Source organism: Salvia hispanica, chromosome 4, assembly GCF_029641045.1.
Source record: "Salvia hispanica isolate PSC_SH4W2 chromosome 4, Shi_PSC_v1, whole genome shotgun sequence".
NCBI lineage: Eukaryota > Viridiplantae > Streptophyta > Magnoliopsida > Lamiales > Lamiaceae > Salvia > Salvia hispanica.
Genome location: NC_142695.1, coordinates 1841914 through 1869444, shown reverse-complemented (window position 1 = coordinate 1869444; position 27531 = coordinate 1841914). Strand labels below are relative to the sequence as shown.

General features: G+C 35.3%; 5 protein-coding genes across 7 annotated transcripts; 2 read left to right on the top strand and 3 right to left on the bottom strand.

Annotated features, from left to right (window-relative positions):
* Positions 1 to 589: 589 nt before the first annotated feature.
* Positions 590 to 5917, bottom strand: LOC148927021 (potassium channel AKT1-like). Its single transcript, XM_089070232.1, has 10 exons — positions 5685 to 5917; positions 5251 to 5592; positions 5125 to 5176; positions 4377 to 4462; positions 2791 to 3033; positions 2365 to 2617; positions 2248 to 2280; positions 1970 to 2155; positions 1333 to 1466; positions 590 to 785 (listed from the first exon to the last, which is right to left on the bottom strand). The coding sequence occupies exons 1-10, from the start codon at positions 5915 to 5917 to the stop codon at positions 590 to 592; spliced, it is 1758 nt and encodes a 585-aa protein (XP_088926358.1).
* Positions 5918 to 7277: 1360 nt separating this feature from the next.
* EER5 (proteasome family protein) lies at positions 7278 to 10223 on the bottom strand. The gene is made up of 9 exons (XM_048091190.2): positions 9950 to 10223; positions 9461 to 9597; positions 9287 to 9380; positions 8818 to 9182; positions 8433 to 8520; positions 8089 to 8165; positions 7933 to 8007; positions 7745 to 7850; positions 7278 to 7575 (listed from the first exon to the last, which is right to left on the bottom strand). Exons 1-9 carry the CDS (start codon positions 10118 to 10120, stop codon positions 7444 to 7446), a joined length of 1245 nt encoding a protein of 414 aa, XP_047947147.2. The 5' UTR covers positions 10121 to 10223; the 3' UTR covers positions 7278 to 7443.
* Positions 10224 to 12922: 2699 nt separating this feature from the next.
* On the top strand, positions 12923 to 14601 carry EMB2752 (embryo defective 2752). Of its 3 annotated transcripts, none has more exons than XM_089056351.1 (3): positions 12923 to 13074; positions 13318 to 13518; positions 14260 to 14601. In XM_089056351.1, the coding sequence occupies exons 2-3, from the start codon at positions 13336 to 13338 to the stop codon at positions 14371 to 14373; spliced, it is 297 nt and encodes a 98-aa protein (XP_088912477.1). In that variant the 5' UTR covers positions 12923 to 13074; positions 13318 to 13335; the 3' UTR covers positions 14374 to 14601. The 3 variants fall into 3 exon arrangements, with proteins under 3 accessions (XP_088912477.1, XP_047947975.1, XP_088912476.1); XM_048092018.2 differs by lacking the exon at positions 12923 to 13074 and adding an exon at positions 13085 to 13239; XM_089056350.1 differs by lacking the exon at positions 12923 to 13074 and having other exon boundaries at positions 13085 to 13518.
* Positions 14602 to 16241: 1640 nt separating this feature from the next.
* On the bottom strand, positions 16242 to 17490 carry LOC125194023 (cytidine deaminase 1-like). Its single transcript, XM_048092017.2, has one exon. It carries the CDS (start codon positions 17340 to 17342, stop codon positions 16344 to 16346), a length of 999 nt encoding a protein of 332 aa, XP_047947974.1. The 5' UTR covers positions 17343 to 17490; the 3' UTR covers positions 16242 to 16343.
* A 5583-nt stretch (positions 17491 to 23073) lies between these two features.
* On the top strand, positions 23074 to 25947 carry LOC125196751 (S-adenosyl-L-methionine-dependent methyltransferases superfamily protein). The gene is made up of 8 exons (XM_089056018.1): positions 23074 to 23361; positions 23630 to 23697; positions 24420 to 24567; positions 24653 to 24733; positions 24900 to 24986; positions 25221 to 25306; positions 25465 to 25585; positions 25695 to 25947. Exons 1-8 carry the CDS (start codon positions 23149 to 23151, stop codon positions 25767 to 25769), a joined length of 879 nt encoding a protein of 292 aa, XP_088912144.1. The 5' UTR covers positions 23074 to 23148; the 3' UTR covers positions 25770 to 25947.
* The last annotated feature ends 1584 nt before the right edge of the window (positions 25948 to 27531 follow it).

Below are 27531 nucleotides of genomic sequence, written 5' to 3'. Positions count from 1 at the left end.
CTCCTTCCGAGCTCTCGTCATTCTCGTATTCAAATTCCAGTCCAACTCAAATAAACAAGCGACCCAAATCTCCTAATTAAATCATTAGCTTAACCTCTTTAAACATAACTCCGGCCCAAACTATTATTTATCCATATTGCTTGAATCAAACTTATAGCCCAATATATGTATTACTAAATAGAAAAAGGGGCTACACTCACACTACGTGAATTCCAAAAATGGGATTTGAAAAAAATGTCCAGCTTCTTCTGTCATCCAATCCATCTCACTACGTGAATTGACACTGATTCTCACGACTGTAACGATTTCTATCAAAAAAGTAATTTTTTTTTTCAATAAAACTTACTAGTACTACAAATTTGCAAAATAGAATGAGATACAAATTGGATGATTGATATATTAGTTTGTATATATTGGAAGAGAAATTTCAAAAAAAAAATGAAAATGAGACCTCTTCAGCGATACATGTCGACTCGTCCAAAGCCATTATCATCTAATGTCCGGTAAAAATTGTGCACATATTGCATGTAAAATTTGATACTGCAATTTTTTATTATAGTATATTTTTTTAATTTCAACCCCGGCTTGATTACATTTCTGGTTCGTTCACTACTCTCATCTCCTCTCTCATCCCATCTACAAATGAACTAAATATGTCAGATATCGATATATCCCATGATTCGTTCTCTACGAGCCGTTCTGTCTCGCCTTCATTCCCACCAAATTCTTCACCCAAACTTTCATCAATCATCCCATCTTCGACTTGACCTCCTACTTTCTCTTCTCTGCCGGCAATTATAAGAAGCTATGCATTAGCTTTTATATTAGAGAACATAAATAAATCATGCTACTCGCAATTTTCACTTATTATTTTTGAAGTTTGGGACTATAAATATACAAATGATAATATATAGAAATTCTATCCGGATCTTTATCTATCTAGCCTATCTCACAAAGTTTAAATACCAATAAGTATAGACGTATTTTAGAGAAAATATTTGCATAAAGAAACTGTTAATTGGAAGGACTAGACGAAATTTTAGGTTGATTTCGAAATATATTTTTGCCTTGACGAAATTAATAGAGGAAATTAAGCAGTTAAGGTGATCCATACATAAAACACAATTCGAGAGAGAGAGAGAGACAGTGAGACAACATATGAGATTAAATGGGGCGACTTCAAAGTTCAAATCAATTGAATCAATCTGATTACTTTTTTTCATAGAAACAATTTGCAATTTAATAGGTTTACCCCCTTCAAATTATTTACACTTATTTAGGATATTTCCATTATATTAGGAGTAATACATATTACTATCTCTATTACATTACCGGCTGGCGAAAACCATGCAATCGTAGTTTCTCAACACTCGAATATCATCGATCTCAGCTCCTTCTTCGTTCAATACTCTCACGTAGGATGCACCAAATGTCTTCAAACCAATCGCCTTAAGCTTCTCAAAACTCTTAGGACGCAGTATAAGGCTCTTGCAAGCATCTTTATAACTCCCTCCTTTTCTAATAAATTAAACCGGATGAACTATACTCCATATTTAGTGTCGTAGCACTTTGATCTAGGAAGACAATATGAAATGTAAATTTTTGGTTTTGATGATTGATTTTTTGAAATGATATGCATTAGAATTTGTAAATACTTCCAAACATGAAACTAATCAACACATGTACATGGATGAATAGTTGCATGAATATTTAGACAAACTTAATTGCAAATTAATTCCCAACACATCGTCCTTGGCAGGAGAGCAATGCAACATCAGTGGTGTGCGCTACTAACTCTGTAAAATCCCTTCTTTTGCGTCCAATCACTGTCTCTATGGCTTTATCCCTAATCATCGTTTTCCATTTCGGCTCGTCCCAATGCTGCAGATAACTTGCATATAAATCCATTTGCTTAAAATGTGAAGAAACCACTTGCTTCTAATTTGTTGTTGATTTTTAGAGTATGTACCTTACGAAGGGTGTTCATGATCCTATCTCTCTCTGCCCAATTGGTGCCATGAATTTTGAGAATGGTGGTGTAGTTCAGCCTCAATAGCTGAGTTGACTGTTTTGTTCTCACCGTGAACACGTGAGGCATATGGCAAAGTACACCAATCTCGCCACATATCTCACCCGTCCGTGCCTCCCCGACAACCTGCATTTGTGTTTTCGGCCACATACTGTCGGTCTTCTTATGGATATGTGTATTGATATATATATAAATGAAAAAATGTGGAATAATCTCACCTTCTGAACTCCATTTTTCATAATCAGTAGCTCCTGCGGATCAATATATAGATAAAACAAAATCAACATAGTAGAGAAAGAGAAGGAAGAATGTATGTATAGAGAGCCAGTTGTTACCACTGCCCCGTTGGCAATAATATAAAAATCGGTTGGTGCTTCATCCTGCAAGATCACGTCTTTGTTGGGAGAGAAATACTCTATCGACATTCCATTGACCAGCTTTCCGTATAGGTCGGTGGACATTCCTTGAAACAAGTAGGACTTGTCAAGGAGAGTGTACACTCCGGGCAAATCCCAGTCCTCTATTTTTCGGCCCGGGTATTTAAAATTTGGCCTATTGTCGTGCAACACATCTTCATTTGATTGATTTCTGTAGGCAGTAGTATATATGGAGCTAGATATTAGCTTTACATGAAGAACCAAGAATTTATGGTTGTTTTTTTTTTTCTTTTATATCACTTGCAAACTAAATTCCTGATTTTCAAGTTTACACTCAAAATTATTATTTAGGTTATTTTCATAATATTGAGAAAGAGTAATCACAGTATAGGCGTCCGGCTAGCGAAAACGACGCGACCGTTGTCTCTCACCACCCGGATATCATCAATCTCGGCTCCTTCTTCGTCCAAGACTCTCGTGAAGGAAGCACCAAATCTCTTCAAACCAATCTCCTTGAGCTCCTCGAAACTATGAGGGCGCACTATAAGCATCTCCCATGCACCCGCCTTCTCCGGGCAGGTGATCAACACACGGGCATGATACCACATGGAGAACATCGCTTCTATCCTAAAATATATTTCAGAAATATTATTTATATATGAAATACTATATTATTAACCATTCTTCCGACAATAAATGTCTCAAATTTGACCGGCTTGCATTTCAAAAAATAAGATGACTTTATAAAAGAAAATAGATATAAAAAAATTAAAATATGAGTCTTACTTTTGTATATTAACTTACAAAAATTGAGTGCATTGGGTTAAAAAAATGAGTGCACTTGAAAAAATAATAAAAGTAAAAGGATCAAATTATCAATTTAATTATGAAACACTATCAAATTCTGGTTCGTGTCACACATTCCAAAAACCTGATATATACTATATCACAAGTTTGAAAATTTATGCAATTATCTCATATTTCCATTTTCTGACGAATTATGCGCAAATGACAGTCAGTTTAAAACAAGTAGATATATCGTGGGGCCAAATGACATCGTCTATCCATGTTTGAAACGCCATTTCGTCAACGTGTTTTAACCCGATTGTCACATCGTCGTTTAATTATGCGAAAATGAAGGACGGGATGATTTCAAAATTTTAAAACTTAAATGATTTATTTTTTCAGATTTTGAAAAGCATACCTTTTAATTTATTTAGAAAATTTATTAAACAAACAGCATAAAATTAATTAAGTAATCTTAAGATTAAAAACACAAGAAAAGTCGAACCTATATTCCCTATGAAAAGAGAGAAAGGGAGCGTGCTCAATCATTACTTCGGATTCGGAAGTGTCGTGTTTTATTTTGGAATCCCTAAAATCGTGACACCCATGCAATATTCTTTTATTGCGTCCACAAAAAACAGCGTCGATTGTCATTCTTATTAATTCTTTTCGCTTTTGGATTTGAGAAACTAAAAATACACCCATATTTATAGGACTTATAAAACTAAATATTATACTCATAAAACTAAGTGAGTAAATTTCCTCTATCTTATTCAAAGCATTCGGGTTTATACAATATTTATTAATTAGAAAATAGAGGAAACATTTGTTTTGGTCCACTCAATTGATTATTATAATACATGAAAATTAATTCAATATTGCCAAATCTTATCATGCGAATATATACAATAGAATATCGTTAAATTCTATATGAAATTATAGTGATGTATATTTTGTGAAAAAAATAATTGAAGTTAAGATAATTACAAAGTTTTGTTAATTATTCACTTTCTTTTTAGTGCAAAAAATAAAAAGAAGGTGACCCAATAATAAAAATAATAAGTTTAAATAAAGGCCCAATACTAAAATAATGGTCCAACCCAATGCTAAATATTCCGGTCATCATCAATCTCGCCCAATTTCCCCAAATTCAGAAATCAAAATCCCTAAATCCCTAAATATACCGGTCAAAATCCCTAAATACCCAAATCGGATACTCTCGATTCTGCATATTCATGGAGGTGGTGATCAATTGGAGCTCAAGAGATTCCTATATGAGTTTGCACATTTGATTTTAGTTTAAGTTTGCATCAAATCATGGAGGTGGTGATCAATTGGAGCTCAAGAGATTCCTATATGAGTTTGCTCATTTGATTTTAGTTTTAAGTGTTTGCATCAAATCATGGAGGTGGTGATCAATTGGAGCTCATTCTTGTGGTTTTGTCTCTGATACCAGAAAAAAGGGTGCAAAATCAGAATATAACAGGATTGATTGTGTTTGTGTTTGTTTGTGAGTACTGAATTGGGGCAAGGAAAAGGAGAAATATATATAAGTGTGGGAGTGAGTTTAAGGAGAAATATATTAATGCATATATAGTCTGATAACAAAATACAGAGAAAGAGAAACAGAGTCATAATCAAATCTCATTACTAGTTTTAAATAACAATTTGCTATTACATTGCTGATTGTCTTCATTTCTCCACCTCCAAGTTGACCTTATTGCCGCATTGTTAATCGTTATGTATAACATGTATGCGATCAGTACTGTCGAAAGAGCCTCGAAGAAGTAATTCATATAGTGTACTGGTTGATTTTCGTAATTGAGGCGCGCGCAGACCAAATGATACACACAAACACAACATACCTACAAAATAACAAAACCAAATTAGGAGTAGTTTATAATCAAAATTACTGAGTAAGTAGGCACTTACCAACACCTTTCTGCCCCTCTCCACCCATTTGTTGCTCATATCTATCTGCATTCTGTTTTTGCACAACAGAGATTAGGAACAGCACAAATACAATGATTTCAAGAGAAAGGAGGAGGAGTGGCTTACTCTTCAAGCAAGCTGTAGACTTTTTTGCAACGCCACATAGAAACCATGGCGAAAATGAGGTATGCATCTATAGGTGTAGATGCAATGGAGCATGGGGGAATTGCCGAGGCCGCGTCAAAAAGGAAGTAAGACTTTGCATACTTCCATGCAACGATCTTCCAGCTGGTGACGCTTACATCATACGACACACAAAATTTTAACAATATGTCACAAACGGATAACACCAAGCAAATGAGTGATATCCAGCTCCTTGCAGGTTCATCATGGAAGAAGGCCACAATCTCAACCGGGGTTGAGATTGTTTTGTAAACAGCCATCGCAGCCATAATAATCTTCCAACCTCTGCAACAGCCATCAACAAGGTTTGTAAACAACAGCCACAGCCATGATAAAAACAAAAATGGAACAACGTACAAGCCACGAACCTATAGAACCTTTTATAAGGTTGGATGATGAAAGGACTTTTGGGGTTGGCAATATTTTCGTTGGATGGCTGGCCATTCTGGTTGGCAATATTTTCGTCGGATGGCTGGCCGTGCTGGTTCGGAAGAAGGCCGGACCCTTCATCGGATGGCTGGACATGCTGGTTCGGAATAAGGCCAGACCCTTCGGTGATGGGAATAAGCCTGGACCTTTCGTCGTCGGATGGCTGGTTCACCATGTCCATAGCTAGCTTGTGAGTTGTGATAGTATGTAGAGTAGAGACTAGTAGGAGTGTTACTTTTTCTTCTTGTTTTCCAAGTGTATATATAGTGTTGAGTGTTTCAATAATTCACTAAGTACGTGTGTGTGCTTGCAAAATGAGCCAAATTTACAGGTATTGTTGTGCATTTGGGGCACCAATTTTGTTGCGTACTAACACTGATTTACCACTAAATCAATGAGCCAAATTATACTAGTAATGTTGTGCATTTGGGGCACAAATTTGTTGCGTACTAACTCTGAATTACCACTAATTCCATACTGTTTTTCTTCCATTGTCCAAAAGATTAGTGTTCACATTGGGGATTAACATAAAAGGAGAGTTCTCAATTGTGAACTAACACAACTAACTAATGTGATTCATATCATAATCAAACGTGCATGTCTATTCTATTGCATAATCTTGTATTAGTATGTGTGAACGCTTATGTAATTTGTGAAATATGTAGTAGATTTTGGGATTTAGGTGCACATGGTGGGGGACAAAAGGTTTAACATTCCTAAAATAAGTCACGATATACATTTACTAACCAAAATCTTTTTCATTTCACTGCCTAAGAAAATAGAAATTAGTATGATATGATACAATTCATTTCATCATAAGAAGTTGGTTATTCACCATAGCTACATGTCTCTTTGTTGTTGTGATATGTAGCACTAAACTAATCAATGTGTCGCTTTGCCCTTTTTTACCTTCCAATATCACTAATCACTAATCACAAACCAATCAATTATGACAATTCGTTTTTATAACACATAAAAGTTGTCGGGCTGTTTGCTAATAAACTTTGAAAATTGTAAGTACAATCAATTTCAACAAATGTAAAAAATCATTAATAGAGTTACAATTACTCATTTGGAGGTACCATTAATATAAAATTTACTACTATTTCTTTTGTACTAGAAATCCTAAAAGTCCAATTAATTCATTTTCTTTATTAGAGGGTTAGATCCACTAGAGATAAGAAATTGTTGAAGAAATAACAAGATCTTTGTTCTTGTAGTTGGACCCCATGCAATGAAAATGTTGATTGATATCATTTATCAAGTGATAAATAAAAGGACACTAAAATGTTTTTTTCAGAAGAATATATACAAATTATTGTAGTAATGTTTACCCTCTAAATCCAAACCTATTAGTTATATATTTCTTTTCACTATCTATGCCCAAATCAGCTTAATGGTCAAGTCAAGACTGACAATGTAACAATTGTTACTTCTGATTTCAACAATTTGACTTTTTTTCTCTGACCTTTTTCTTCAAATCCCAAATATACATTTTTCTTAAACTTTGGAATTTCAGATCTTCTACTACAAAGTCAGAATGTGAAAACAAAGCTGTATAGTGTTATAGAATTAAAAATTCCTAAAAATAAGTTACAATGAAGATCAAAATCACCTAAAAAGAACAGAGAAAATACACTCAGAGAGAATAACACAGTGTTGTCAATACAAGAAGCTGTTTGCTAAGACGGTGTGTGTAGTTTATGTCTATGCATTGACTGGTTTGCCGTTTAGTTTCGGGAAGGGGTCCTGTTTGCTAAGAACCACGACTTTGCTTTTGTGCGCGAAGTACCCTTTCATCAGGTTCTTGTATATCAGAATCGCCATTATGCACTCCACCTGCAAAACACGCGAAATATTGAGAAAAATGGCATTTCTAACTCTAGGAAAAGAGCAGGAGATGATGAGATGAATAACTTAGTCATTGAAGTTTTACTAGGAATCAGTATAAACCAACACAAATACACTTTTTTGTGAATCAATTCCATCAATATAAAGGAAGAATTACCTCATCGACATCCATGTCAATGTCAAGCCACCTAAGTGCTTTAACGATGACATCTAACTTGATTTGGTGAGCACGATTTAAATCTCTCTCCTTTTGTATGATATAGCTGCAACAGAACGAAAAAGACAATTAATAATAGCTCCGGGCTCAATTGCCATAAACAGAGACATGTGAAAACCGCCACTTACATCTTTTTAACCAGTCGTTGGTAAACTTGGAGTTCTAGCTTCTCGAGAACAAGGTATACGCCTGACCTTAAGAACCTGATCATGATTTACTTGAATGAAGAAGTTTCGCAATGCATTACCAAACAATACTGTATAAAAGAAAAAAAAGTTTCTAACCTGTCTTCGTGTTCTTCAAGGGCATGTCTTAGGAGTCGAAGATCGCCTCTTTTTAGAGCAAGCACAACATCTTTATACTGCAACAAACAGATAGTGTGAGTTTGAGAACTTTTTACAGCAGAGTTCAAAGAAGCACATAATGCAGACTGACAAGTAAACACACCTAGGAAACAAAATCGAGCCTATTAAAACATATTCACATGTAAGATTTTAACGGGGGGTTCTAGCTCCAGTTTTTTACAACAGCTCATTCCATCATAAGAAGTTCAGATGCTGCTGCTAATACCATCCTCCTAAATGTATGACAAGACTCAATATATAAGGCAACGTGTATGGATCCATACCTCATTTAAGTTAAACTTCTCAAGGAGTGACGCCTTAGGTAAGATACCTATGGAAAGCTTCACAGGAACAAGGTATTTTAAGATCATCCTAATTGCAAGAAGAAATGGCTAGTTAGAACTGCAGTAAACAAAATACATTACGATGCAAACAGAAAGAAGAGACTCTACAATTGACTGTAAACTTAACACGATGATGAAATTAAACCAATAACCTAAGCCTTTCCACTATGTATTACTAATGTATTAAGGTTATCATGTATTAAAAGTTAAAAGAGAAACTTGTCATAAATATATCACATTGGCCTCGGTTCCCACTTTACTGATTTCTTTTGATTCAGGTTTATGATTAGCAATGGAATGAGTAAAAGTGGACGTATACCCTCACCTTATGTTAGCCTCTTTCTTTGTGCTGCAATGCGTCAACGCATATGACAATTTGTGGTCAGCAGCTAGAAAGTTTTCATTGTACACCTCCAAACGACCAGTGTAATACATGTATGTGACCTTATCCCTCACAGGAAATTCCTCAAAGTCAAATATCCTAGCAGTCTCAATACTCCTTATCACGCTGCGACAGAGATGGACAGTCCCCAGCTTGAAATATATTTTGAAAAGCTGGCATGTCACATACAAAGCCCCGACACGTTTTGGTCCTTTTCCAGCAAGAACCCCGAACACCTTCATAAGGAAAGAACCAGCACCTTTCAGTTTTTCAGGTGTTTTCCCTTTTGAAGCCAACTCCATATCAGCCTGTAAACGAAACAGCAATGCATACATCGGTTTACCTCTTTGTACTCTTGATAATATACACAAATATAACTGTACAAAAAGAGCGGAATTCGTGAATTTCTCACCCTCTCAGCAAGAATCCGAATTTCATATGCAATCACATATAATGCCTCCAATGCCCACGCTGTTTCCCAATTCCGAAATTCCTGAACAATAGCACTACAATTCTCCATCATTAGGAATAACTACAGGGCATAAAAATCTTAAACATGGAGCAACTTCATCTGAAAGTAACTTACTTGGATGCTTTTTCATAGGCCATATACGATTCGACCAAATTCTTCAACCGATAACTCTGCAATGCCCGGAATACATGAAGTAGAATGTCCCCATACTGAGAAAATCTCTCAGATTGCCTAATAACCCTGTTAGCATCCTGAAAATATATTCAACCAAATCAAAGACCGATCGATAAAAGTGAAGAATCTATATTTTCATCAATGGATGACTGGAAAAATAACATTGAATCATGGAACTAGAACCCTAAAACATTGAATCATGGAGGGGTTCAAACAATTGAGTAGCAAAGACATTAAATTCAACCTAATCTGCATATGATCAGGGACATATTTACACTTCCAATTTCTAATCCTTTTCAACAACAATTTGCAAATTGGTACTAAAACCACTGAAACTACTCTACAAATAAGCGAATCAACAATTTGGGTGAGTTGAAAATACGATCTTTTAAGTTGGGAAATACAAAATTGAACAAGTAAGAGGGCGACCTGGAAAGTATTGAGGGCGTCGGCGAGGGAGAGGAGGGCGGGGGAGTCGGAGGAGACGGAAAGAAGGCGGCTGAGCGATTTGCCGTCTTGAGACGAGATCGCGTCGGAGAAACGGGTAAGGTATTCAGTTATCCGGCGGTGAGCTTCTCCCATGCTTATGTATGCCGCCATTGTCGAAGCCGCTGAACAAGGTTAGGAGAAATCAGCAGATTTTGCAATTGGCTTTGTCAAGACGACGACGTTTGACACCTGATTTTAGGTTTTTTTGTGATACGATTTGGGGGGATTTTTCAAATTGATCTTACTTAAATAGAGTAATTTTTTAAGGGCGAATTACCATAAATATGGTATAATGGTAAGTTTGGTTATGGCAAGTTTGGTCAATCGCCTAATTAAATTAGGATTATATCATAATATTGATATTTTTAAAGTTGTTTTATGAACTTATATTTGAGAGAAACTAGGTGTATATTGTGACAAATCAAAATAAAATGTGGATAAAGTGCTTGGCTACTTAAACGGCGTCAATTAATACATTTAGTTGGCCGTATCTTTTATTTTTACACGTGTACACATCATCTCAATAAATTCAAACACGTAGCGTGTCAGAAAATTTTAGACATGAGATACATAAGAAAAATGTCTAAGTTATGATATACGGTAATTGACTATTTTTAAAAGTTTGCGAGATTGTCAAAATTTGAACAAATTTGATTAGTTCTTTTCTTTTTATTTGCAATTTGCTCAATTTTTAAATCTTTAAATTCAGAGGAGATATACTTATAAATATGATACGCAACTCTATTGTAGTCCGTAGCTGCATGTTGGAGACGAGCTACAGAAAGTGGTTTATTTCATCCTTGCCATGGTTCATCATATTTCATCGCGTGTGCGACCCTTCGCGTTGATTACTTCCTAGGTTGGATTCGGAGTTATAATAGTTACATCTCTCAGTTTTTATTGTTTTTAATGGGAGATATTCATTTTTTAAATAAAAAATTAGCATGTCACTATTTATTCGATACTTATTTTTCGATACTATGAAATGTTGTGTCGTTACTGATATGTAACAACATCTCATGTATCCACCAACTTAGTCTTTTCGTTGGTTGCTTCCATATAAATAATCCGATTTATTTCAAACAAATATCGAATATGGATAGCAATACTATGAATACAATTAGTGGTCGTTAATTATTTTGAGACGAAGTTTAAGATACACTATAATAGACCTTGGCTAGGATTAAATTAGTTTTATGCATGGTTGTAGAGTAAGGTGGAGAGGAGAATAATGAGGAGAGCGAAATGCACAAATTAGGTGAGGTGAGATGGTTAGTCATGAGATTAGGGGAAAAGAAGTCCATTCAAATGGGCCGAAACAGGCCCAAATGTACTTAGTTAAGATTTGGTTGAAAGTAGGGATGTCAATGTAGCCCGCAACCCGTGGGCCGGCCCGAATAACCCGCTAAATTTACAGGGTTAGGGCTGAAAATTTCTAGCCCGGTAAAATTACAGCCCGATTAGCCCGCACCCGATTAACCCGCAACCCGTTAGGACCAGACCCGAAAACCCGATAAAATTCTATTCTATTTGTTTGACTCTAATTCGACACTTCATTGGTTATTTTTAATATAGATTACTAAAAAAAAGAAGTTTCAATTTTATATATTAAATATATAAATTATATATTAAATTTTTATTAACATAATAATAGATATATAAATTAGAAACTTCAAATTCACTAAAAAAATATATTTAAATTTCTAAAACATGCTTTAAAATTTCTTGATGTTTATGTTTTATTTTGCATAAATCTCAAATGTTAGTATTTGATCATGTTTATGTTTGGGTTTAAGCATATATCTCAAATTTATCATAATTAAATATTTTATAATTATAACTAATTTTCACCATTATTTATTGGATTGAATACATGTTACTCCATCCGTCCACGAAAATTTGTCCCAGTTTTCCATTTCCGTCCGTCCCCCAAAATTTGTCCCATTTCACTTTTACCATTTTTGGTAGTGGACCCCATATTCCACTAACTCATTTCTACTCACATTTTATTATAAAACTAATATATAAAAGTAGGACCCACAATCCACTAACTTTTTCAACTCACTTTCCATTACATTTCTTAAAACCCGTGCCCGGTCAAACCGGGACGAATTTTCGTGGACGGAGGGAGTAATTTTTATCGGTAGCAACCCGATTAGCACATTGGGCTAGCCCGAAACCCGAGCTTTTAGGGTTAGGGTTGAACTTTTATAACCCGAAAAAATCACAGCCCGATTAGCCCGCACCCGATTGACCCGCAACCCGAATAGGGTTAGCCTGAAACCCGTTGGGCTGGCCCGATTGACATCCCTAGTTGAAAGTGTGAATGAGGAAGATAAAAGTTATCTTGGAAACCGAACGAGCACTTACAATATACTCAGTTCTGATTCTCAGCATTCACACGTCCTTAAGAAATCATGTGATCTCATTCTTTTCCAACATTCAAATTTTCTCCGTCCAAACAAGTGTCCATGTAAACTAGTTTAAATAATTCAAATGCTATAGCCATCTAAAATGTGTTCAGATGTTCATATAATACTAAACATGAAATGAATCGAAACGACCATAACAATAGAGCAAAGTGGTTCAATACGATATTAGTCCATTTTTCGTGTCTCACTTCGCGCATCACTTGATTATTTATACCAGTTTCACAAGTGTTTAGTTGAATTTCATGATTGTTTCGAATAATGAAAATTAATGTGACAAACACAACATCATTTGTGCTTTACAAAAATAGATTGCCACATTCGTTCAACAATATTGATATATAAACATTATAAACAACTAATGACAGATCGATTGATTATAACTATTAGTTTTTATTAAACACAAAAGTCTTCGTAAAATACAACATTGTTTGTGCTTTACAAAAATAGATCGCCACATTTGTTTAGCAATTTTGTTTCTAAATATTAATCACTAATGATAAAAATAAAAAACCTATAATTAATAGTACTAGTTGATCAAATATTGATAAATATTTATGATCAATTTATATAATAACTAAATAGAAAATAGTTTTATTTGATTTTAGTAGCAGAGCCCCCATTGCTTCCAAACAGGCGAGTGCTACTCAAATCTGTAACCCAATCATCTTTCTAAACTGATCGGATAGCCCTTTTGCTGAAATTCCGCTCCGATTTGATCGTCTTTACTTCTTGTTTGCACTCCACAATTAGTTTTAGAAATCGCTTTCGATTGGTGGCTTCTCACCACGCACCCCAACTGTTTGTTTTAATGCCTGTTTGATTTTTTCGATCACTATTTCGGCTGTTGGGAATTGACATGGATTCAATCTGATTCAGGGTAGGTAGAATCGGGAAATGGCGAGCTACCTGTGGAGGAAATACGCTGATTATGTGTACACAAAGTGGGAGAGAACGCTTCTGTGGGATATGATCGAGCCTTACAAGCGTCCCAAGTCGTTCACCCCTCTCATCACCATCTATGTCTGTGCTTTTTACACTGGGGTTATTGGGGCTGCCATCAAAGAGCAGCTCTACAAGGTAGTATCTTTGAATTTTTACTGCAAGACTTGTTTTTTATGCATAAGCTCGATTAGTGAGTTAAAACTCTTGTTAAATTACTTAGTTCTGAATGGTTAAGATAGCATTGATGAGTGTTTGGTATTTGTGTTTAAATTGTGATTGGACAGAATTAACTTTACCAAAAATCACTACTTGCTTGAAAAACTCGATATGTGGAAAAAAGGTTGAGGGTATATATTTAAGTTAATGTTGTTAACTTGGTAGGAATTTCTAGTGGCTTTTTTGTCTTGTAAATCTATTCTTGCCTAGCCTATATCCTGAATCTTGTTGGACAGCATTGCACACATTCAGCTTGAAGTTCTATTGTCTGCAAATTGTATAAGTTTTTTCTGATTGCTTTACATCAAGTCTTGCATAATGTGCTAGTCGAAACGCTGCTATAAACTCATGCTGCGCTTTTGATTACAAGATGTTCATATAAATAGTACGTTGATGGTATGTTTGTCTTAGAAGTTAGAACCAACAATTAGCCTATTTTGGCACACTGGTTAAATTACTATAGAAAAACAGGGCCTATATTTACAGTTTACCAAAGAAAATTATGGAATAGTGAGCTCGGGTGCTTGAGAAGACAGATATGATCTTTGTTCATTTAGCTGGTGCCCTTGCAATTTTCCTTTCGCCTATTTACGTCTTCGCAGAAAAAGTTTGCACCTTTTTCAGAAGTGTTTCATTGTAATCTATGGCTGCATTGTTCAGGAGAGATTCTGGGATGAGCACCCTGGGCATGACGTTCCATTGATGAAGCCGGTGTTCTATCGAGGGCCTTGGAGAGTTATGAGAGGTGATGTTCCTGCATTCATCAAGAAATAGTCAGCAACGGGCTAGTCGTTGCTACTCAGTTTCTTCACTCTACATGCCTAACAAGGAACTGCAGCATCATGTTTGCTCTTGTGATTCTTAGTCATGGATAACTGCAAACAGATTATGGTCATTTACTAGATAATACGAATAATCTTGTATGACGATGAACTGATGATCCCCAACTTTGTTTGGTCTCTGTTACTCATTTTAATATACGATGCCATGTGGTTGAGCTTATATTTTTGCCACTAATGTTATTCGTGTTTTTATGCTTTGGGGCTCATTTGATAAGGGCTAGATCGACACCCTTGTTCCGATTATCCTCTGATTGTGGAACTTGCTAAAGCAAATTTTTGTAGTTTATTGGGGCATCTCATTAGTTAGCGGAGTCGGGCTGATTTACCGTATTTAATATTATTACCGATTTGCTCGTACATGTAGAAATATTTCTCATTATCTCAGCGGATCTTGCAGAAAGTTCCTATTTTGAGGCCTTGTCTTTGTTTGTTTCTTTTTCTTTTTCTTTTGCGTGTAGGATTACTTGTAATTGCTACATTCTCTTGCTTTCTTTTTAACTGTAACATTCTCTTCTGAGGCACCATCACCAGATCATATATATAGATACCAATGAATATATTCTCAAGAAATCTAACTGGATAGGGCCAAATACCATTACCTCCACTTACAAGATCAAATTGGCCTCCAATTTTGGTGAATGATGTTGTTCTACTCTTATATTCCACTTCACTTTCTGAGCAATAAGTTCCTGAGTCCTAACCACTAGACAGAGCTCTTCGCTACAGCTAAACGCACCGGGCTAAATTCGAATGCACATAATATGACGTTTTGGTTCAACACCGATTCAAATTTAAGAATAGAGGAGCAACAACGTACAGTAAAACAAAACGTGGAAACCCAAAATCGTTGAATTCTACGACCCAAAACGTGGAAACCCAAAATCGTTGAATTCTACGACCCCATTCATGCTCCACCTGCTGTGTGATAACAAGTCGATGATGCTTATCATGTGTACGTTTATGAGAAAGAGATGTGTTACAACCACCAATCATCCAATTGAATGAAGCTAACAAGGCTATTCACATTAATGCTAGTACTTTACTATTGATATAGATGAAAAGGTGGGGAACTTTGCTATTCCATCTAAGCACAAAAAAGGGACTTTGGAAAAGCACCTAAGATTGGAATTCCTACTCAGAAAAGCTCCCTTTGACATGTCTCTCTCCAATTCAAGACGAAAAGAAATGCATTAAAGTAGAATGGGAACCTATCAAGAAAGCACATAACAGATATCCACTGTAAACGACTAAATATGGGGGAAATTCGTTAAAGTCGCAACGCAACTAGCTAGCGCCATGCCTTCCACATTAAGATTTGAAAAGTAAGAACAGCACCATCTACATCACTCGACACAAACTCAAGCCCGTTTATACGATGCAAACACCAACCTAATGCATAGTTAGTATTAAAGCAATCGAGAGCACCAACACAACAGAACAAAGAAACACATAAAGTAGGAACCTATCGACTGTAAGCATGGGGGAAAGTTGTTAAAGTCGCAGCGCAACTAGCACCATGCCTTCTACGTTAAGATTCGCAAAAGTGCAAACAGCATCATCTACGTTACACAAACTCAGGCCCGTTTTATACACTAGAACCATGCCTTCTACCTTAAGATCAGTAAAAGTGCGAACAACACCACCTACATCGCTCGACACAAACTCAAGCCCGTTTATACACTGCAAAAGCCATCCTAATGCGTAGAATCACCAAGTAAACTAGCTCTTCCTAAGCATAAACTAGATTGCAGCATGACTAAGAATCTCCATTTCAAGAACAAAGAATCAACATTTGCAAGATATTCGAAATGCAATTATTCATTGATAAATATATAAATTTGCAGGGGCAATCTACAGTTGCAAGATATCATATTTCTGATCATCATCGAATTTGATAATGAGCTAGGCAGGAACCTTTTTACACACATTGCCAGCCAATTGGCAGTGGTAAACCCGAAGCTCGCATTTGGGCGAAATCGCCTTGAGCAGCAGCCTCGCCGTGTCATCCTGCCTGATTTTGGCCGTTTTAGTCTCGACCAGCGCGGCCGCCACGATCCTCTCGTAATCGCCTCCGCCTCGGGCGATATACGCCACCAGCGCCGCCTGAACCGGCCCGAGGCTAGGGTTATAGGCAGCAGACTCGGCGTAGGAGCCTTTGTACACTTTTCCTTCGCAATCCATCAATGCAACCCCCGAGGGGCAGCCGCTGTAGGGAGCGTGAGCGTCGTTTGCAGCTTCCAGAGCTGCTTTTTTGAGAAGAGATTCGTCGATTTCGTGATTTCCATTGGTTAATTTGGGGGAATTGTGGTTTCCGTTGCAGAGGATTGGGGGATTTTCGTCGTGATCGGGCAGATCTAAGCGATTGTGGTGCTTCTCGAGGAGGAGAGGGGTTTCGTCGTCGAGCAGATCGCGAGGGCCGAACGGATTGGGGAGGAATCGGAGGAGGGGGACGAAATCGGGGGTTTTGACGTCGGGCATTCCGATCCGGTCGTGGTTCTGGACGCAATTGAGGTGGTCGGTGACGAGGATTTGGAGGTCGGCGGAGCGGCGGAGCTCCTGGAAGAACTGGCGGCAGTGGCCGCAGGGGGCGGCGGAGACGGCGAGGGCGAGGAGGGAGGGGCAGCGGTGGGACTGGAGGTTGGTGAGGAGGAACTGCTCGGCGTGGATGGAGTGGTGGAGCGGGACGCCGGGGAATTCGACGTTGACGCCGACGAAGACGCGGCCGTCGGAGCCGAGGCCGACGGCGCCGACGTGGAAGCTGGAGATCGGGGGGCGGGCGAGCGACTGGGCGGAGTGGACGAGGTGGGGGAGGAGGTGGAGGACGGAGGGGAGGTTGAGGGATTTGGCGATGGATTCGGCCACGGAGGCTTCCATCACGAATTGCGTCACAGTGTGATTCATTTTTGTGTGTGTGATTGGGAGAGAGGGAAATTGGAGAGGAGGAGGTGGCGACGGCGGTGATTATTGGCGGAGGAGTGGCCGTGGGAAGGAGGTGGTGGTGGTGGAAGCGTATTTATAGGATCTGATTTGCTGCTTCTTTCGCACTTCCATTTTTTGGTAGTTGTTGGTGCGTCATCTGTTAAAGAATCGTGTTTTTCGGAATAGCGCTTTCAAGAGGAGTCGAATCTTAATTGACCAATGACGATTTCGATTTTGAAATGATGAGTTTTAGCGGTTTTCAATAGCATTTTCTGATTTTTTTGGATCAATTTATCAATCATCCTTGGTAACTTGGTAAAACTTGGTAACTTGGTAGTATGTTGGTTCCGATTCAACCAATGAGATACGTTTATTATTATAAAATTGAACGGTCGTTCATAGGGGTGAGGAAAAAAATCAAAAACCGAATATCCGAACCGAACTAAACCGAAATTTTGAAATTCGGTTCGGTTTTTTCGGTTTTTCGGTTCGGTTCGGTTTGAAAAATACAAAAATTTCGGTTTGGGCGAAAAAAAAACCGAGAAACCGAAAAACCGAATTATATTTTAAATATATTATTATATATTTTTAATCTATTAATTTAGTATATTATATTATATATATAATATATATTCTTTTAATATAATTTTATAGAATAAATATTATATATATTCTATTGATTTTATATTATATATATTTACATTCTATTATAGTATATAAAATAAAATAAATTATATATATTAATAGTACTATTTTTTCCGGTTTTTCGGTTTTGTTTTAAAATTTCGGTTTTTCGGTTTGGTTCGGTTTTCGATTTTTCGGTTCGGTTCGGTTTCAATTTTAGCCTAAATTCGATTTTTTGGGTTCGGTTCGGTTTGGACGAAAAACCGAACCGAAACCCGAATGCACACCCCTAGTCATGCCAAATGCGGACCAATATTAGTCGTTCCAATTAAATTACGTGGCTCTAATTGACTTCAATTGTCTCATAACTCATTTATATTTAAAAGATAGATCGTTTTGCGGTTTATGGTGGTTAGGTTTTCACTTTTTTCCACCGATATTGGATCAAAATTGTTGCTAGTATATCGGTTCTGATTCAACCTATGAGATACAGTTTAAACGTAATCATTGGTCTAATTTCGGGTCAACGTGGTTCTAATTTAGCTACGTTTGAAGCGTCTTAATTAAATAAAAATATTGACTTTTTTTACGTGAAAAGCTAAATGGATATTTTGAGAACTAAAAGTTTGGAGAGGATGTTTTATGTGGACATGATATCTGTAAAGATTGTAAAGTTTACTTACTAAATATTTAGAAAAAATTGCTATTAATTTCGATGAATGTATATTTATAGTAAGAGTTTTACAGATGGCTTTGAGGTTGTATCCACACGTAATATTCTATTTTCGATTGAAAACATTATCTAGCTACCATTGTTTTTAACCTTTGGCCTATATTAGCCAAAATAATTGTAATTTATTTCATTTTCCCAATAATGTGGGATACTAATACCAATACCAGTACATTGTCACTTTCACTAAAAATCCTTCTGTTTTCTGAATATTAATTATTATTATTATCAACAACAATAATAAAATAATAATTTGTGATCCTTATCTCCCCATAAAGTGTGCATTTTATGGTATGCATTTAATTTCTATTAGCTTAACTCATTGTTCTTACTCTAATTCGCTTTTAAGTGCATTTTTTGATTGTCTTCGTGTGACCACTTTATTTTCCTATCTCATGTTTTTCACACGTTAAAATCACAATATCGTTTATAAAAACACCTATATATGAATAAATTCGTGCGTATTAAACAGTCTTAAATTTGATTAATCCCTATAAAGTAATTGAAAAGTTGACTATAAAATTGAGAATCCAATAACACGACATAACCTTGTTAATCAGTTGACACATCCTCTCTAATAAATAAATCAATATTTTTTACTATAATTTGTGTGAATACAACGCATGTGGACTATAATTATAAAATGAAGTACTAAAATACAAAGTATTCCTTTAATTATTTCATTATTACTTCCCCAATACCCACGCCACGACCAACCTAACAGATGGATCTGGATCACAAAAATCTTTCAATTTCATGCTAATAATTTGATAGACAATTTTGTTGATATCTTCTTTATTAGTGGTCATCTTAATTTTCACAATACTAATTCATGCTTATCAATGAATTAAAGTCGATTTATGTGGGTCCCATCAACACTTTACACAATTAACGTTTTTTTTTTATTTTACGTCTCTATGATCTCATCTACTTCAACACATACACGTATTATTATTTCATTTATACTCCATTAACTAATTACTCCCTCTGTCCCGCGTTACTTGAGTCACTTCTTTATTGCACTCATTTTACAAAAGTTTTAATAAATAGTTAGAGTGGAGAAAAAATTAAGCAAGAGAGAGAATAATGTAGGGAAGAGTCTTACATTATTCTTTCTCTTACTTAATTTTTTCTCAACTTAAACTATTTATTAAAAATTTTGCAAAACGAGTGTAAAAAAGAAGTGACTCAAGTAACGTGGGACGGAGGGAGTACTATATAAGAATGAAATTGTATTATAAATGAATGGATGAATTTGGTGGTGCACTAAATTAAATAAATATATAGAATTTGTATCCTCGTTTTAATAATGAATGCCAATATTAATAAAATTCAATATACATCCTCTTGAGTTGATATTGAATGAAAGTGATAGTTTCATTTTATTTCATGACCAAAACGGACTATTAGTAACTAGATAAAATTATTTATATAATCATAAACATTTTAAAACATTATTTTATAGTTGACCCTCCTAAAAAATCCAATATGTGATCAAGAATTCAATTTCTAGTATGTTTTCACGGTCAAAGAAGAAAAAAAGTCTTACTATTAAAATGCATTTTTTTCGTCATATAAAATTATCGTTTTACAAACGTCTCCTTATAATGATTTATTTTAATTAATATTTGGAACAGTCAAGATTGTACAGTAAGTACATAGGTGGTAGTACCCCAAGACAAATGATTAAATGATTGAATAATTACATTAATGTTAGGGGTCACTATATATGCTTTCCCTTTTTTATTTGTTCCCATTAAATCCAATGATGTATAGTAGTATATTAATTATTTGGCACTAAATTATAGACATGTGGAGTCATATTCCCCCTATCAAACTGGGATACAAACAAAACAAGAGCATGACAAATTATTTATTAAGTTAAATGGTGGGTAGAAAACACATTAAAAGTCCATCTTTGAATTGATAGAAACATTAGTATTTCTGTCAAGAAAGGAACTATAATTCTAAACATTGTATTTCTGCTGGAAGATTCTAATTGCTGAAGCCTAGCTATAATAATTTAAATTATAAATTTTTTGTCAACTATTGGGTAATTTAGCTTCGAAATGGAACCATCACTTCCATTTAATTTGATTATAATATCTTAAAAACTATTGTTGACATTATTAAGTTTATAAATTAAATAAAAAATCAAGTCCAATTTATTATTTATTACTTTATTGAAAGCTATATAGAAAATGAAACTTTCAAGAAACTTATAGAAGTAACAACATCAATAATGAATTTTAGTACTATAACATAAGAGTCAAAATAAATGTACAATAAAAAAATATTTAAAAATGGCTCCATTTTGTCTCGTGTTTTAAATACAATTTAAAGATAACATATTTTTTATGGATAGATAGAGAATTTTTAAAAATTATATCAATAGATTAGTGTGAGATAATATAATCAACTTACCAATAAATCAAAACAAACACTAAATAACATCTTTTAATCATTTTGATGATGTGGCACTAAGCAATGGAGATGGTTTTGTCTACTCCTACTTGTGGATTGAAAATGACTTATGAGTTATGATGAATCAATGACAAATACAAAAATGAATAAAAGCAAGTTTGTATCAATTCCATATATAGTTGGTGCAAGCTTGCAAGCATTACAATTTTCAATTGCATTTTTATATGCTACTAATGTTATTAAATGTGGTGTTATAGCTTTCATCATTTGATTAATTATCATTACAGTCTTAAACGTTTCATTGCTTTTAAATTAATGCTTGATTTATAAGTAACTTTGATAAATTGTTTAACTAGTCTCTTCTATTATTTGTGATTTTATGAAATGTGATCTTATGATTATGTTAGTTTTTTTTTTATTATTTGTTTACTTTATTATCAAATGGGAAGAATAGAGCAACTTGTGATTCGAACTAAGTTCGATGGCAAAGTCTATGCACTAATTTTATTATGCATGATATCGAATTTAAAATCTACATATGCCTCAAATTGGTAAGGTTGAAATGTTTGAATATTATTAGGTTGTTATGTACGTTTCTATCACTTTCGCAAATGAGTCATTTTCATAGCACCAATTGCTTAAGCAATTTCATCGTTGAATTTTTGTGACCCAAAAGCATACTTCTCTTCTTCGTAGCACACATGTCACAATGTGCAGTGCGATTTAATCAAATCAGCTCCATCGTATTTAAAGAGAACTATTAGGGCATCACTATCGCAGCAAAAAAATTGGAGCCGGACCGCACCTGGGGTCCGGCCTAGGCCCAGCAGCGTTGGAGGTGGTGGTGGAGAGGCCTGGGCCATGCCTGAGGACCGGGAGAGTCCCGGGGCTACACCCGGTTGCAGCCCGACCTAGGGTCATGGGGTGTTAGGGCTGGACCTGAACCCCCAATTTTCATTTTTTATTTTTTTTTAAGAATTTTTGTCTATTTATATACCATTTGTTCAACATTCTTCCACCAATTTTTCACTTTATTCTACTTCTATTTATAATTTTTATTTTCTAGGATTTGTAATTTTTATTTTCTAGGATTTGTAATTTGTTATTTTCAACTGAACAATGAATTTTCTGTGTTTTAATTATTCAACGTTTTTAATTTTACGAGTAAAATATGTTGTAGTTGTGAATAGTGCAATTTAATAGTTGGGACCTAGATGGGGTCTACAGGGTTAGAGGAGTTGTTGTCTGACCTAAAAGTTTAGGGGAATGATGATGTGGAGGGGACTTGGTGCCTGAATCCGGACCAGGAATGTGGATGCTCTTAAAACATAAAATCTTATTACGAACAAACGTCACTTAATCATAAAATGTGTTAATTTTATTTAGAACATAAACCACTCTTATTTATAAAATTATGCACTTTTTACTAATAAGAACAAATAATATATAATAATAAACTCACACAAATGTTTTTATGGATGTGCGTATTTTTCTTGATTGGGCTTATGAAGTAGTATTAAATTTGGGCCTTCTTGTTCAGCCCAAAAGCCCATCATACCATTATCCTAGTGTTGGATATGGTAGCCACGTAACATACACCTGCATCAGTCAATAAATACTCAAAAAGGATAGACTTTCCTTCTAAATTTAATCAAATTGGATCAAATTAATGCAATGGTGGTTATCAACAACACTTTCCCTCTAAATTTGATCAAATTGGATCAAATTAATGCAATTGTGGTTATCAACAATTTCACTAATTCCCAATGCAAATTGATACTGAACCCAAAATTATTAAAAATTTAACGAGGAGATGAATCAAATTCCATTGAAGTTTCATTAGAATATAACATAAATTAAATCATCTTTTTATTTCAAATTTTAAACATATTTTAGAACTATTAATATTATTACTTCAATTAAAACACCTATTATTGCATGTGGGAGAAATAGCCCAACTCAATTGAATACTGAAATGAGCTAAAAAAGAGAGCTAAAAATAGGGGTAAAATGGCAGCAAATGGATTGGGCGTTATCAAATTTGCAGCTCCTTTTGCTGCTCTACCTCCACTTTCAAGGAGAGTTGCTGCATTCAGAGCTCCTCGCAGGGCAGTTCTAGGCGCCGGATTCTCGTTTTTGTCGCAGTTTATCAGCATGGCTGCTCCCAATTTTGGCGCCAAATCCTTCATCGCTTCCGCCAGGGTAAAAGGTGCTGTTGAAAAGGTATAGAATTTCTCTGTGTGTGTGTGTGTGTGTTTTGGATTAGTTGCTTTGATTGTTGTCTACAATTAATTTTTATTTATGGATGATTGAATGCTTAGCAATTTTTTTTTGGTAATTGCCCAATTGTCATCTGCATACATTCCCCAAATTCACTGATAATTTATGATACTAAGCAATTATTCTAAATTTAATCGTTTCCTTTACTAATTTGTGTGTGTGTGTGTGCTTTTTGAAATTATTGATTGATGGCTTTGTTTTAATTTTAAAGGTATTGGAGAATATGGAATGGCCTGAGCAGTTTCCCTTTAAGGAAGAGGACTTCCAACGCTTTGATGAGTAAGTCTATTAAGAAGATCGAACTTTTATGCTTGATTCGAGAATTGAGTCTTGTTAAAGATAGGAAAATTAGGAAAGCTAAGGTCGAGTATTGAGTTTGAAGAGATGAACCACAGTTTTGCTCTCATCATTGCATAAGCAGCTGTCGTTGGTAGGAGCTACGGTTTGATGTTTACAAAATGTTTCGTTCATCCTTTCATTTCCCCCTTTGGACGAGGCTGCTCGTTCCAATTTGTATTCGTACGATCTTAAGAGCATATTTTGTCTGATATGCTAGCTAAAATGTGAAATATGAAAAAGTGGAGATGATGAATAGATAGGTTATTACATTCAAGAGAGCGAAATTTGACGAGTTGCACCAGAAATTGCCATAGCCATTGTGATAACGTATTACTCAAGAGTGTAGAATTGAGATGGCTGAGTGCAAGCAATCATGAATGATATGGCAATTGCTTCCTTTGTATTGTCAGCTTCTCAAGGGTTTTAATAAGTGAAACTATAGGGAGTTTTTCTGTTATCATGCCGTGTGACCCTCAAGTGAGAAAGCGAGATAGTGGGAGAGGAGAGTATAGTAGTGGCTGCGGTATGAGGATTTCCCTCATAGAGCCGAACAATCTAGCTGATTTATATGTCAATGTCTTGAAAATTGGGATTTTGTAAATCAATTGTTATTACACATTCAGTTTCATCCACTGACAAAGGTTGTCTGGACAACACTACAGGTCACCGGATACATTGTTCTATGAATCTCCGCGTTTCGTGACTCATATTGATGATCCAGCAATTGCTGCCCTGACTAAATATTACTCAGAGGTCTTGCCCCCAAGTAATACTCCTGGAGTTGCTATACTTGACATGTGTAGCAGCTGGGTAAGTTACATGTTCACCTTTATATTGCTCTTGCCTAATAAAAGTCGCTACGTTGACAATAACATGATTCTTATGGTTTGTCTAGGTCAGTCATTATCCTAAGGGGTATAAGCAACCAAGGATAACTGGCATGGGCTTAAATGAAGAAGAGTTAAAGAGAAATCCAGTAAGATCATATCTGCTGATCGTTTTATAGCAGTTCCGATGTCATATCCCTACTCCATAGCACAATGTTGAGATATAAGTTTTGAGGATGCTAACAATTCTCCATGGAAATGATGCTGCATTTCATGAACTGAATGATTCATGTGTTTCAATTAATGTATTTGTAGGTTTTGACTGAGTATATCGTGCAAGACTTGAACGTTGATCCTAAACTCCCATTTGATGATAGCACCTTCGACGTTATTACAAATGTGGTATGCAAATCTATTTCAATATCTGTCCATGCTCAAGTTCGAGACTTGTTTTCTTTATGATAATATTCAGTGGGAAGAGATATAGTAACTGATTTCCTTCTCTTGAATTGGAAAATTGAATCAATATAGACATTCATTGAAAATCTTGAAGATGCTTAGCATTTGCTTTTGCATCAACCCTTCTTATGCATGTGATGATATGAATCCTGTTTGAAAAGATTTATTACGTCTCAGGTTAGTGTGGACTACCTATCTAAGCCTATTGAAATTTTCAAGGAGATGGCACGGATCCTCAAACCAGGCGGACTTGCTATAATGAGGTGATAATTACTCAATTTTATGCAACTAAAATTTGTTATTAGCAATGCACCCTCAGAAATCTTCTGTGGTTTTGATGGTTTGGTATCTGCAATGGTTTTAGAATCGATTAGCTGGTTTTTACTGAAACTCCACTGATTTTGTGAGTTTTGCATGCAAGCTTCTCCAATCGCTGCTTCTTTACGAAGGCAATCTCAATCTGGACATCGACCGGAGATACAGATCATGTAATTATAGTCGGAGCCTATTTCCATTATGCTGGAGGGTTTGAGCCTCCTAAGGTAATTGGAATCTGGACTCTGTCTTGATAATTTCATACATTTGCAATAGCCTTAGCAACCATGTTGCTCGAGCACGAGCAGTGATCGAGTTATCTTTGTATTCTTGTAGGCTGTGGATATATCTCCAAATCCTGGTCGCACCGACCCAATGTATGTTGTGTACTCGAAAAAGCTAGCAGCCTGAGTCCGAATCACAGTCCAGTCCTCGCAGCAGTTACTGTTGAGCTCTCGATTCGATTATTTGGTGCCATTATTGAGTTTCACTTTCGAAAATCCATGAGTTCATGAGTAGCAATTGGTTCTGAAATCTGAATAATATATGAGAGAATATTATTTATGAAGAAACTTGTTTTTGTGTGATAGTAATTTTTTTTTGTAGTTACATGAATGCTATATGAGCTAAATGAACTTTTACACCATTCTAAATCATTGATCGAGTCGAAATACTATAAAAAATAATTAAAATCTAGTGAATGGTAAACAAAATAGTGCATCACTACACTGTAAAAATTAGTAGTGTAATATTAATTGTAGAAATAAATAATTGAAGCCTGCATTGAAAACACATAAAGAGTCCTAATGGGAAGCAGAAATGAAAGAATTAGTCGGTGATGTCTCTGCTTTATCCGCCTCGGACATAAAAATAAAATGTGTATATATTAGTAACTTCTTATGTTGAATTACACCGTATATACAAAATGTTTCAAATTAGTACAAACCGAGAGTGGCAGGGGTATCGTAGAACACAGTGGCAGCTTGCTTGGACAACGGTGGCACGGATGGTGGTTGGGGCGGCGGCCTCATCCTTCACGCACGGAGTTGGAATTGATGCCATATTTTTTCAAGTGGTGGTGGGTTTTAATTTGTTGCTAACTTGAATTTTAGCTATTTTTTATGTTTATCGTGATATGTTTTATGTAATTGCGATATATTTAAACGAGTTTCAATTTATATTTGAATTTTATTATTGCATGTTTAGTGTATTTAATTTTAAAAGTAGTGTAATTTTTTTTAATATAGTATAATTAATACATAAATATATTAATAAAAAAATTTGTATAATTATTTAAGTTACATAAATTATTGATAAAATATTGTGGGACTAATATGTAATTTAAGTAAATATGTAGGTATAATTGAAAAGGTATAAAAAGAATATAAATATGGAATATTCTTTTGGGTTTGAGTTTGGAGTAAATGACTATAGTAAAACTACTTTTTGGTGTGACCCAAACTCAAAAATGGGTTTGAGTTTGGTGTAAATGGTTGGAGATGACCTTAAGTTTTAACTCATTTGTCTCATATTGCGCCATAAAATTCTCCTTCCTCAATGTTCTACAAATCAAATGTCGTCATCAAGTTGGAATGTGTTCTCAATGAGTGCAGAATATGGGTTTTCCACCTCTTATCATATAAACTTTTTTAGTTATTTATCTAAAATATTTCATAGTCAATTTCTTTTTTTCTACGTTGCGTTAAGATTCAAAGAACATATTTTCAACCTTTGATAATCAATCATTCATTTTGAGTGTGAGTGATCCAAGTGTATCAATTTAGTTCAAAATGAAGGGTTCATGCATGCTAATTGTAGTAATTGGTGTTTATACATCGATTAAATTTGTAGTATTTTAATAATTTTTTTTCCTATTTACGTATTGATTTATTTTTTGGATCAAAACAAATACTCCATCCGTCCAAAAAAAATGAATCACTTTTGCCATTTTGGGACGTCCACAAAAAATTGATCACTTTCTAAAAATGGAAAGTTTATCTCTCATACTTTTTCCACTTTTTCTTCACTCTCATACTTTACTCACTTTTTCTCCCTATCTTTAACTACTTTTTCTCCTCCTCACTCTTACTTTACCAGTTCTACATTAAAACCCGTGCCGAACAACAATAGATCCATTGTTTGTGGACGGAGGGAGTATAATTAATGAAATGTT